Raw genomic sequence first — 12375 nt, 5'->3', positions numbered from 1 at the left:
TAATTATAAATAAAATAGACGTATTAACATTACATAACACTTCTCTTTGTGCAGAACATAGACTAATTTGTGGTTTTTTTTGTTTATTAACTAGGATATTGTAGAAAAGTCACACATGCCTGGAGACCTATTTAATTTATATCTTCACCAAAACTATGTAGATTTTTTCACTGATATAGATGATCTTGTGAGAGCCAGTGAATACTTGAGTGCTGCTGACTTCCTCTGTAGTAACTGGAATGTAAGTTTGACACATTTTCACTCTTAATTTTCATATCCTGCAGCCACATATCTATGCATTCTTACTGATTTATAGTAAAAGAAAACAATGTAGGTTTTTACCAGTTATAAACATTTTAGTTTATCTACAGCTATGCAACTCTAACTCTCCTGAAAGTGTAGGCATAATTGTTACTGCATCCTAAACTATGTGTACATTTTAACCAGCTGTACACATTTTTGGTATGCTTTGTATTAATATTTCCTACAACATACAATAGTGTGTACAAAATACTTGCCAGAAGTGCTGTCTTTTTAGGGTTATGGTGAATACATATTAAAAATTGGTTCAGAGAATATGCCTTTCACTTGAAATAACTAAGCCAGTTAATGCTTTCATCCTTTAACGAGTGTTCCAAACATGGATGAGTAGCTGCACATTTACAGCAATATTTGCTCACCTTTATAAACTCCACACTGACTCTGCAAACTTCACAATTTGCATAATGTCATGTTTTGTTTTAGTCACGACTTACACTCAGGGAATACAGTGCATCTGTGGCCACAAGAGGTGTGATACATTCAAATACCGCTAGAGCCTTTGCCCATTGCCAAGGAGGAATGGGTTTTCGGCCTTTTCATAAACCCCAGTGGTTCCTAATCAATAAAAAGGTAAATACTTCACATTTAAGATACTTTTGTTTAAATTTGGAAATTTAACTGCTATGATTTATAGTGTTGTTTACGGGACTATTCATGTTAGAAACAATATATTAAACAAATATAGAAGTGTATGGAAATACCTTTTTTTTTTTTTAAATCAGTTTTCAGATATAGACTTAAAAACTTATTTTCTACTAATTAGAAAATAACTAGGGGTCCCAGAAAACAGACTGTTTTACACCCAAAATTAAGAGATTGTACTACAGGATTTCTGAGATTCTTGAAATTCTAGTTAATACAGTACAAAATTAGTGAAAAAGAAATATAATGAAGTGTGTTGTAAACGAAATCAAACTCATGCCCCTTAAATCATCTTAGTCTGATTTGTAAGGTGGACAATTATTGATTCCCTTACTATTGCCTTGCCTTATGTGTTTGTGATCAACAGCTCAACTATAAGATTACAAAGCTCTTGAAAAAAATTGTACTTCATTTAAAAGGTGCCTTATGCTGTCTGGAAAGCCTGACTGAGGCATCCTATAATTCAATTATAAGAATCCTCAGGAAACTTGCAAGAGAAACATAAAACAGATTTGAAGGAAATAAACTTAATGTTGAAGTTTTTTGTTTTTGTTTTTTAATTAAACCTGGTTGCTTATCTTTTGTCTGAACCCTCACCCCTTAATGGCTGTTTGAAGAACAATCCACTAGGCAAGGGCAAGGCTTATTATGCTGTTTTGTATGATGTGGAATGTTTGGGTGAACATTCATTACAGCTTTTAACATATCATAGTAACCTACATAATTATACTGACAAAATAACAGAGCCAAAACATGGATTCTTTGGTTTCTTTGGAGCTTAATTAAGCGTTCAGGTACTATGTTTTCTCACTTGTGATATTTTGTTTTTTGTTCCCTCCCTTCCCCCCTCCCCCCATAGTATCAAGAAAACTGCCTCGCTGCAAAATCTCTATTTTCAAGTTTCTGTTTACCACCTTTATGCCTTCAAACCCAGCTGTTGCCTTTTCTTGCCATGCTGACAAATCCAATGAGAAACCAAGGTAGTTTTTTTTGTTTTTTTAAATTAAAAAAAAAGTTTAAATTTCTATCCATAATACATATGGAAGGTCCTTGTGAGCTAAAATCAGAACACAATCTGCAGTGTTGCCTAGATAAGAAAACAGCACATTGTGGAATAAATATCGTGTTGCCTCTATATAAATCCATGGTATGCCCACATCTTGAATACTGTGTGCAGATGTGGTCACCTCATCTCAAAAAAAGATGTATTGGAATTGGAAAAGGTTCAGAAAAGGGCAACAAAAATGATTTAGGGGTATGGAATGGCTTCCATATGAGGAGAGATTAGTAAGACTGGGACTTTTCAGTTTGGAAAAGAGACTGCTAAGGGGAGATATGATTGAGGTCTATAAAATCATGACTGGTGTGGAGAAAGTAAATAAGGGAGTGTTGTTTACTCCTCATAACACAAGAACTAGGAGTCACCGAATGAAATTAATAGGCAGCAGGTTTAAAACAAAGAAAGAAGTATTTCTCAACACAGTGCACAGTCAGCCTGTGGAACTCCTTGCCAGAGGATGTCGTGAAGGCCAAGACCATAACAGGGTTCAAAAAAAAAACTGGATAAATTCATAGAGGATAAGTTCATCAGTGGCTATTAACCAGGATGGGCAGGAATGGTGTCCCTAGCCTCTGTTTGCCAGAAGCTCAGAATGAGCGACCACTTGATGATTACTTGTTCTGTTTGTTCCCTCTGGGGCAGCTGGCACTGGCCACTGTCGGAAGATAGGATACTGGGCTAGATGGACCTTTGGTCTGACCCAGTTATGTTCTTTATGTTCATATAGCAACAAAACTTTATATTAGAAGTTTGATTCCAATATACTTCCCCATGTGAGTAGGTGGTTATAGCTATATCCCAAATGTTCTTAAATGACAGGACATTTGGGTCTCTTTCTTGTGCTGAGGTAATGCACATATCCATAAACAAGGTGATTCATTTGAGCAGGAGTTCAAGTGATTGATCATGTGTATTTCACAGTAGGTGTGTGTGCTTGCCACGTGCACCGATGTTGGAAGTTTTTCCCCGAGCAACCCCTGGAGTGGCGCCTCCATTGTGCAGTATAAGAGGCGCTGCATGCTCCCCCCATCCTCAGTTCCTTCTTGCGAAGATGCTTTGGAACTTCTCTGCCCCAGCTTTGTTGTTCGTTCAGTGTATGGTACCTGTAGTTAGTAGTTTGATTAGTTTTAGTTTAGTTTAGCTAGTGCGCCCGAGCCAGGGCATGCACCGCGCCCTGGGTTTTAAGTCATGCAACACTTGTAGGCGACCAGTGCCAGTGAGTGATCCGCATGTGGACTGTTTACGCTGTTTGGATGAAATCCATCTCAGTGATTGTTGCAAGTTGTTTAAGCCTCGGACCGAGGGAGAGAGACATTAGACTCTGGGCCATCCTGATGGAGTCGATGTTGACCCCGACTCTGGCGCGCTGCTGCGAGTCGGCACCAGGCACCACGGCTTTGGTGCATGGCGATCTTTTTCTCCTCCTCCCCCCCCCCCCCCCCCAGTGCCATCTGCCAGTTGGCACTTCTCCCCGTCCACCGGGCACGCTAAGAAGGCTAAGAAGAGGCCATCTCTGCCATGGCACGGGAACAAAACGGGCGGAGAGGCTACACCCATGTTGGGCAGTCCTCGGTCCCCATTGGCCTCCAGGCCTCCGACTCAAGTCGAGCAGTGTAGCCCGGCCCATTCCCCATTCAGAGCAGGCTTCCCTGGATGTCCGGATCCCCTTCACACTAGAGGCCCTGCAAGCGACCTGGGACGTTATGTCCATGCCGGTACCAGGAGCACTGCCAATGTTGGCTGCGCGGTCCAGAGGCAAGCCACCACTGGGATCTCCGGAGTCGCCTCCGACTCGATACTGGTCTCAGTTGAGGGAATGTTCCTGATGCCATTCGCTGCTCAGCGACCATCCCGTGCGTAGTCCACGTAGGTTGCCGTCAACCCCCACCAGGTTGTCTGGCTGGGTTCCATCTGACAGAGACTCCAGACACCACTCCGCCTTGAGGAGCGGACACCGACGGGACCAAGGCAGATGCCGCCGAAGGTCCTTGTCTCAGAGGGGCTATTGTAGCCAGTCACAACATGAACATCAACGCCGTTCCCGTTCATCTCACTCCAGGACCCCGCCACGGCACCGTTCCCACAGCTCCGGGCATTGATCGCTGGTGCTTTGCCATTGCGGATCCACCTGCCAGAGCTGATCACGGAGCAGCTGCTACCGGTGTTATTGTTCCTTCACGTCGGGGTCATGGTCAGCACCGCTCCTGGCACCACTGCCTCTCCTCTCGGTCCAGGGACAGCGGCAACTCATACGTCAGCCCAGCCTCCCTTTGTAGTCGGCCTGGCTGGCCTTGACCCATCGATGGATGAACAGTCTGCTCTGCTGGTGCCACAGCAGGTGCAGTGGCACCGGGCCCCGTGGCTGGCACAATAGTACAAGTGGGCATCATGGCCCCAGATGCAGCCCCTGGTGGGGGCTCGCTCGGTGGCTGGAGCCTCGGAACGACTATCGGCCTCCCTCTCCCAGCCTCTGAGGAAGGAGTTGGTGGGGCGTGCATCTTAGGCACTGTGCCCAGAGAGCAACCAGGTGGTGGATCCTCCGGTGCCGGTGGACACGCAAAGTACTGCGCCTGCCTCCTTGCCCTCCCCTAATGAGGCGATTATGGCCCCTGCTCCCTCCATCCTTCAGGAGGACTCTAAAGCCCACCAAGAGCTATTGAAAGTGGTGGCATCAAACCTCAGCCTTCAGGCAGAGGAGGTGGAGGAGCCCTCAGACTCTCTTTTTAACGTCCTGTCTCCCTCGGTACCGGGCAGGGTGGCTTTGCCACTTCACGAAGGGGTAGCAAAAATTTCAAATGCCCTGTGCCAAACCCCAACCTTATTGGCCCCTATCTCTAAGAGCGGAATGCAAGTATTTTGTGCCCGCCAAAGGACATGAATACCTATACACTCACCCTGCTCCTAACTCCCTGGTGGTCGAGTCGGTTAACCACAGGGAGCAGTAGGGCCAACCAGCCCCTACTCTGAAAAATAAAGATTCAAGGAGGCTGGATTCATTTGGGAGGAAAATTTATTCATCCTCAAGCCTACAGTTACGGGTGACGAACCATCAGGCTCTCCTGGGCCGGTATGAGTTCAATCTGTGGGGCTCTTTACTCAAGTTTGAGGGCTCCCTCCAGGAGCGTGACAGGAAGGAGTTCAAAGAGCTGGTGGAGGAGGGTACAGTGGCTGCCAGGGCAACCCTGCAGGCAGCGGTGGATGTGACGGACCCGGACGCGTGGTCCATGGCCTCTGTGGTGTCCAGGAGAAAGGTGTCATGGCTCCTGCTCTCTGGGTTGTCCAGTGAGGTGAAGCCCTCCTTGCAGGACCTCCTGTTGACAGCAAGGCTTTGTTGGCGGAACAGATGGCTATAAAACTACATGGCCTGAAAGAGTCCCGCACTACACTTAAGACTCTTGGCCTCTATGTTCTGGCTCCAGCTAGACCTAAGTTTAAGCCATAGCAGGCTCCCGCCCAGGCCACCCACTCTAAATACAAGCCCCCTTATAAAAAGTCGCAGGACTATAAGAAGTGCCTGCAGAGGCAGTCTCAGTCTGCCCCCCAGCCTGGGTCCTCCAAGGGCAAACAGGCAAAGAAAGGGCAGTTTTGACGGGAAGCCCAGGGGCGACCTACCAGTTCTCATCAGAAGCTTCCCTTCTCCAACAGGTTGTGTGCTTTTTTTCCCAGAGTGGTCGCAGCTGACCTCCGACCGATGGATCCTCAATACCATCTCCCGGGGTTACACCCTTCAGTTTACCTCCACCCTGCCCAACCACTCTCTGCCCCTGTCCCTCCTGGAGGACTCCTCTCACGAGGCTCTGATCGATCAGGAGATGGGGCGGCTCCTTGGCCTAGGAGCAGTGAAAGTGGTGCCAGCAGAGTTCAAATGCAAGGGTACTACTCCCGCTATTTCCTTATCCCGAAGACCACAGGGGGGCTCAGGCCCATCCTGGACCTGCGAGGTCAAAACCAGTGTGTGATAAAACTCAAGTTCCACATGGTCTCCCTGGCCTCTATCATTCCCTCCCTGGATCCGGGGACTGGTACGCCACCCTCGATCTGCAGGACGCATACTTCCACATCCATATATTCGAGGGGCACAGACTCCTCCTCCGTTTCACAGTTGGGCAGGAACACTACCAATTTACAGTCCTCCCATTTGGCCTGTCCACTGCCCCCAAGGTATTTACAAAGTGTGTGTTGGTGGTGGCGGCCTATCTCATGCACTGTGGGGTCCAGATCTTCCCCTGTCTGGACAACTGGCTGGTCAAGGGCAGCTCCTGGTTGCAGGTGCGGGATCACGGGGCGCTCCTGTCCACGTGTGATCGTTTGGGCCTGTTGGTAAACGACACCAAGTCCATGTTAGTCCCAGTACAATGCATAGAGTTTATCGAGGCAGTCCTGGACAGCACCTTAGCCAGAGCCTCCCTCCCACCGGACAGGTTCGAGACCCTGAAAGGGCACATCGACACAGTCACAAGGTTTCCAGTGACAATAGCCAGAGCATGTCTCCAGCTCTTGGGTCACATGTCAGCGTGCACATATGTGGTCAATCATGCCAGACTCTGGACGAGGCCCCTCCAGCTCTGGTTGGCTTCAGCATTCTCCCAGGCCAGAGACAGGATGGACAAAGTCCTCACTGTGCCCGAACCAGTGATTGCCTCCCTACGATGGCGGTCCTCCCCGGAGAACGTGCGCTGCAGGGTCCCGTTCAGAGGCAGGCCCCTGACGATGGAACTGGTGTCCAGTGCCTTGGACCTGGGGTGGGGAGCCCGTGTGGGAACCCTTCAGACCCAAGGTCTATGGTCTGCACAGGATCTGGCCCTCCACCTAAACATCAGGGGGCTCAGGGCAGTCTGGCTGGGGTGCATGGCCTTCTGCTCGCACTTGAAGGGCCGGGTGGTCAGGGTTCTCACGGACAACATGGCCTTGATGTTTTATAACAGGCAAGGCGGGGCCCGATCCTCTGCCTGGAAGCCCTCAAACTGTGGGACTTCTGTATAACCCACGACATTGCCTACAGGCCTTCCACCTGCCGGTGCGGGGGCGCACAGTATTCTCCCATGCTATGACTTGCCGATTCCTTAAGAGATTGGATCGTCTCTTCCTGTACGTTAGGCACCCAGTCCTGCAGTGGAACCTGAACTTGGTGCTGGCCCGCCTGACGGGCCCCCCATTGGAGCCACTAGCTACGTGCTCCTGGTGCACCTCTCGTGGCAATCACGTCAGCTATGCGGGTCTCAGAACTCAAGGCCCTGACCTCCGACCCCCTGTACACAGTGTTCCATAAGGATAAGGTCCAGCTCCGCCCACATCCTTCGTTCCTCCTGAAGGTGGCCTCTGCCTACCACATGGGTCAGGACATTTTCCTGCCAGTGCTCTGCCCCATGCGTCCAGCGAGGAGCGCCGCCTCCACATGCTGGATATGAGACAGGCTCTTGCCTTTTACCTGGAGCAGACTAAGCCGTTCAGGAAGTCCTCACAGCTGTTCATCGCCTCGGCCAAACGCATGAGGGGTCAGCCAATTTCCACTCAGCAGCTCTGCAACTGGATCACCTCGTGCATCTGTATCTGTTATGACCTGGCCGGAATCCCCCTGCTGTCAATTGTGAGAGCACACTCCACTAGGGTTCAAGCCTCCTCAGCTGCCTTTTTAGCCCATGTTCCCATTCAGGACATTTGTAGGGCTGCCACATGGTCTTCGGTTCACACATTCACCTAGCATTATGTGATCGTCTCTCAGACCTGGGAGGACGCCGGGTTTGGCAGAGCTGTACTCCATCCTGAAAGTTTGTGAACTCCTACTACCTCCAACAGATACAGCTTGGAATCACCTATTGTGGAATACACATGAGCAGTCACTCGAAGAAAAGACAGTTACCTTTTCCGTAACTGGTGTTCTTCGAGATGTGTTGCTCATGTCTATTCCACATCTCACCCTCCTTCCCCTCTGTCTGAGTTGTCCGGCAAGAAGGAACTGAGGCGGGGGAGCTTGCAGCGCCCCTTATACCACGCCATGGAGGTGCCACTCCAGGGGTCACTAGGGGTGCTCGCCTACGGGTACTGCGAGGGGAAAAACTTCAGACACCAGTGCATGTGGCGAGCATGCACACCTATTGTGGAATAGACATAAGCAACACATCTCAAAGAACACCAGTTACGGAAAAAGATAACTGTCTTTTCCTTCCTTTTGTATGGCATCTCCAGATTATGTATTGCTATTGAGGTTTTGTACTGTAACCTAATCCTTAATCCAATTCACTTCATATGGCAAATGCTGTTGGTTTTTCCTAATGAGAGATGTATTTTAATTGCTTTCATTGCCCCTCTGCATTCTTTGACAATGCTTCCATTTACTAGTGGATAAACCAAAAGGCTGAAGGCAGAGTATCTTATGGAAGTGCAGAAATCTTATTATAACATAATAGGAAATTAGAGAGGGTCATGATATTGCTGTTATAGTAGAAGTTTAGCTGCCCACTTTATTTGAGGTTTAGACAAAATAAGTTGTATTTTCAACAATTCCATGTTTTTCATTTCTGGCAGGTTTAGGAAACGTTTTTTCTTCCATTTGTATGGAAAGAGTATGGGAAATATGAGGCCACTCAGTTCAGGAAGTTGATGGCAATCTCAGTCATTTTATTTAGAATAAAATGACTTCTGACGTATCACAAAGTTCATTGTTTGGAAAACAGGGTCCACTTATTAGATATTGAACTAGATGCCTTTAAGCATACATAAAGCTGAGATAAGGCCTTTCCAGTTTCAAGATGAAGTCATCCCGAAGACTATCTGAATTGGTTACTACAACATATTTATAGATGCCTACATAAAATTAAAAAATCCCAGCCACTTTATTCACTGCTGTTCCCTAATTTGATATAGTTGTATGGCATTATACATTGTGAAAATTCATAATAGGATAACTTTAACTACTATACCAAAAAATCTTGTGGACATTTACAAGATTAGTGAATTGCATTTTATTTTTCTTGTGTGCTTTATTTTATGTGTATTATGACCAGTCCAAGGTGACAGTGATTCTATCTTTGTTCTCAGCTCAGATTGCCTTTATCCAGGATGTTGGAAGGCTTCCCTTGAAGAGACACTTTGGAGGGTAAATGTAAATCTTATTTGTGTTAGAAAAGCACCATTCATGTTTTATATATTGAAAATCAAAGATACTCTACAGTGCATCATCTTTCCTGCACAACATCTCCAAGATGAGCTATTTCCTTTCTGTTCACACTGCCAAAACTCTCATTCAAGTTCTCATCATCTCATGCCTTGGCTACTGCAACCTCCTCCTCTCTGGCCTTGATGTCTGCAACCTGTCACCACTCAAATCCTTTCAAAATGCTGCTGTTAAGATCATCTTGCTGGCTTGTCACTCTGACTGTATCCTCTCTCCATTGGCTCCCTCTCTTCCACTGCATCAAATGCAACCTTGTGCTGTGCCTACTACCACGGGGACCTGACCTGGTTGACGCCTGTGTGTTACTAAATGTATACAAATTAACTTACGAAAGCCAAAAAGAAGAGTAAAAGTTATTCTGTCCTTTTACTCCTTACATACCATGAGATCACCCCTGACATTTTGACAGAGCACTATATTAGGGTAGGTCTATACTCACCGTCCGGGTCGACGCGGTGAGTTCAACTTCTCGGAGTTCGAACTATCGCGTCTAATCAAGATGCGATAGTTCGAACTCCCCGCGCGCTCCGGTCGACTCCGGAACTCCACCACCGCAAACAGCGGTGGCGGAATCGACCTTGGAGCCATGGAGTTCGACCCCGCCGCGTCTGGACAGGTATGTCAGTCGAACTAGAGTACTTCGAGTTCAGCTACACTATTTGTGTAGCTGAACTTGCGTACCCTAGTTCGACACCCCCCCCCCCCCAGTGTAGACCAGGCCTTAAATGCAATATTAGATGAGCAAGAAAGATGATATAAAGCAGAAACTATTCTTACCTTCTTTGAATCAGTTATACATTTATAAAATTATGATCTATTGAGAGAGTGATTTTTAAAGTATTCCTATTACTCTGAAGTTAAAAACATGATTTTTTTTGTCTCATGGAATTTTATACTATTGCTCTGTGAATACTTGGGGACTATCTTTATTTAGTATAAAATAGGCATAAGTTTAATTTATAGCAGGTTTATGATTTGTACTATGTATGGAGTTATGAATTTCCACTGTCTGTTTCCTAAAAATCCTTACATAAGGGAGCGAAATTGACAGTCAGAGACCAAAATCCTACTTAGCCACAGAACATGTAGAGCTCAGACAGTGACACTGCAGCCTATCCCATACTTTGATATCATTGGGCCTCAACTAAAGGACTAATTTCTAGGGGTAGGATGACAGTTAAGTTTCCATAACCTCTCATAACCTTGATCTGTGAGAGACCAGCAGGAGTTTTAAATGTGATGTGTTAGTGAGTTGTATGGATTTGGGTGGGGGGAGGGGGTTATTTTATTTTATTTTGGTGCTATGAAAACTTGACCACAAGAAACTGGAAAGAGATTACCAAGTCACTTCACTTATCAAACTGTTTGGTCACTGAACAGATCAGATCGTTATGTCTTTGACCCTCTACCTACTTTAACTGAATTTAAAATAGCGAATCTGAAGTGAAAGCTTCTATTCCCATGTTCCCAAGAAATTTAATTTTAGAAATAAAAGCCATTTAAATTAAGTAGATTACAGGAAAGGCACCCTTGCATTCCCACTGACCAAAATTGAGAAATGTTGTATTCTCAAATTATTTTTAGACTTCTCTATGGAATGTCTCTGTCTGAAGCAGACTTTTAAGAGTGATAATCCATTAATACCTGCATTATTGGGTATTGCTGTAGTATTTTGAGAAGGGTTTCACCTGCAGGACCACTTCCTCTTGAGGAAAAAAATGCAGATTATAGCTCATTAAATGTTTTTGGAGATGGGGCAAGGGGTAAAGCATTGGTTTACCATTTTAATGCCATGAAATAAATATATATTTATATTTGGTCCCAGGATATGAGAGAGACAAAGTGGGTGAGGTAATACCTTTTATTGGACCTTCTGTTGGTGGGAGACAAATTTTTGTCTCTTATTGGACCAACTTCTGTTGCTGCAAAAGAGATTGCTTCACCCACCTTGTATGTCTCATTGAATATATTGACACTGGTAAAGCATTTGGTACTGTCATGAAATCCTAACATAAGAACAGCCATACTGCATCAGACCAAAGGTCCAGCTACTCCTGTATCCTGTCTTCTAACAGTGGCCAATGTCAGATGCTTCAGAGGGAATGAACAGAACAAGTAATCATCAAGTGATCCATCCCTTTTTGTCTATTCCCAGCTTCTGGCAAACAGAGGCTAGGGACACCATCCCTGCCCATCCTGGTTAATAGCCACTGATGGACCTATCCTCCATGAGTTTATCTAGTTCTTTTTTGAACTCTATTATAGTCTTGGCCTTCACAACATCCTCTGGCAAAGAGTTCCACAGGTTGATTGTGTGTTGTGTGAAGAAATACTTCCTTCTATTAGTTTTAAACCTGCTGCCTAGTAATTTCATGTGGTGACCCCTAATTCTTGTGTTATGAGAAGGACTAAATAACATTTCTGCACACCAGTCATGATTGTATAGATCTTTATCATATTCCCCCCTTTGTCATCTCTTTTTCAAGCTGAAAAGTCCCAGTCTTAATCTCTCTTCATATGGAAGCTGATCCATGCCCCTAATCATTTTTGTTTCCCTTTTCTGAACCTTTTCCAATTCCAATATATCTCTTTTGAGATGGGGCAACCACATCAGTATGCAGAATTCAAGATGTGGGCGTACCATGGATTTATATAGGGGCAATATGGTATTTTCTGAACCTAAAAAAAACCTAATTCATGTTACCTAGGATAGGAGCACTGACATGGGTAAAGACTGTAAACAAAGAGTGACAATATATAGTAGTTTTATCAATTGGAAGTGTCTAGTGGGTTACTATGGGGCTAAGCATTAGGACCAGTCCTGTCAACATTTTTTTATCATCTGGAAGAGGTTAAAAACATCACATTAATGGAAACTGGTGATGATATTAATTGGTGAAATTTATGAACACCACTCATGACAAAGTAGTAATACAAAGAGACCTAGATTAGAAACATGATCAGAAAAGCAAAAGGAGAAATAGAACTGTAATCTCTTTCCCTTCCCCCTTTCAGATTTTTTTTATATATACTGGAATTCCTTAAGGGGCAGGGAACAATGCCATCTTTTATGTTTGGAAAGTGTCTAGCACATTATAGGCACTGCTAGAAATAAATAATTCAACTTGTAACAGTTTACATTTTTCTAAGGCAAAGTAATCTGACCACAAATGCGTCA

The 12375-nt window shown here is 45.4% G+C and overlaps 1 protein-coding gene across 6 annotated transcripts in view; it reads left to right on the top strand.

Annotated features, from left to right (window-relative positions):
- The window catches only part of RAD17 (RAD17 checkpoint clamp loader component), a 31964-nt gene that overhangs the window by 18242 nt on the left and 1347 nt on the right, over nt 1-12375 (top strand). For 4 of the 6 annotated variants that reach the window (XM_039545123.1, XM_039545121.1, XM_039545120.1 and 1 more), the window contains 4 exons: nt 95-241; nt 745-891; nt 1823-1943; nt 9062-9119. In XM_039545123.1, the coding sequence (XP_039401057.1) occupies nt 95-241; nt 745-891; nt 1823-1943; nt 9062-9119 (473 nt within the window). The remainder of the gene's footprint in view (nt 1-94; nt 242-744; nt 892-1822; nt 1944-9061; nt 9120-12375) is intronic. The other 2 variants (XM_039545124.1, XM_039545125.1) reach the window with 2 other exon arrangements.

Source organism: Mauremys reevesii, linkage group 6 (genome assembly GCF_016161935.1).
Source record: "Mauremys reevesii isolate NIE-2019 linkage group 6, ASM1616193v1, whole genome shotgun sequence".
Lineage (NCBI taxonomy): Eukaryota > Metazoa > Chordata > Testudines > Geoemydidae > Mauremys > Mauremys reevesii.
This window is presented reverse-complemented; position numbering and strand designations above follow the sequence as displayed.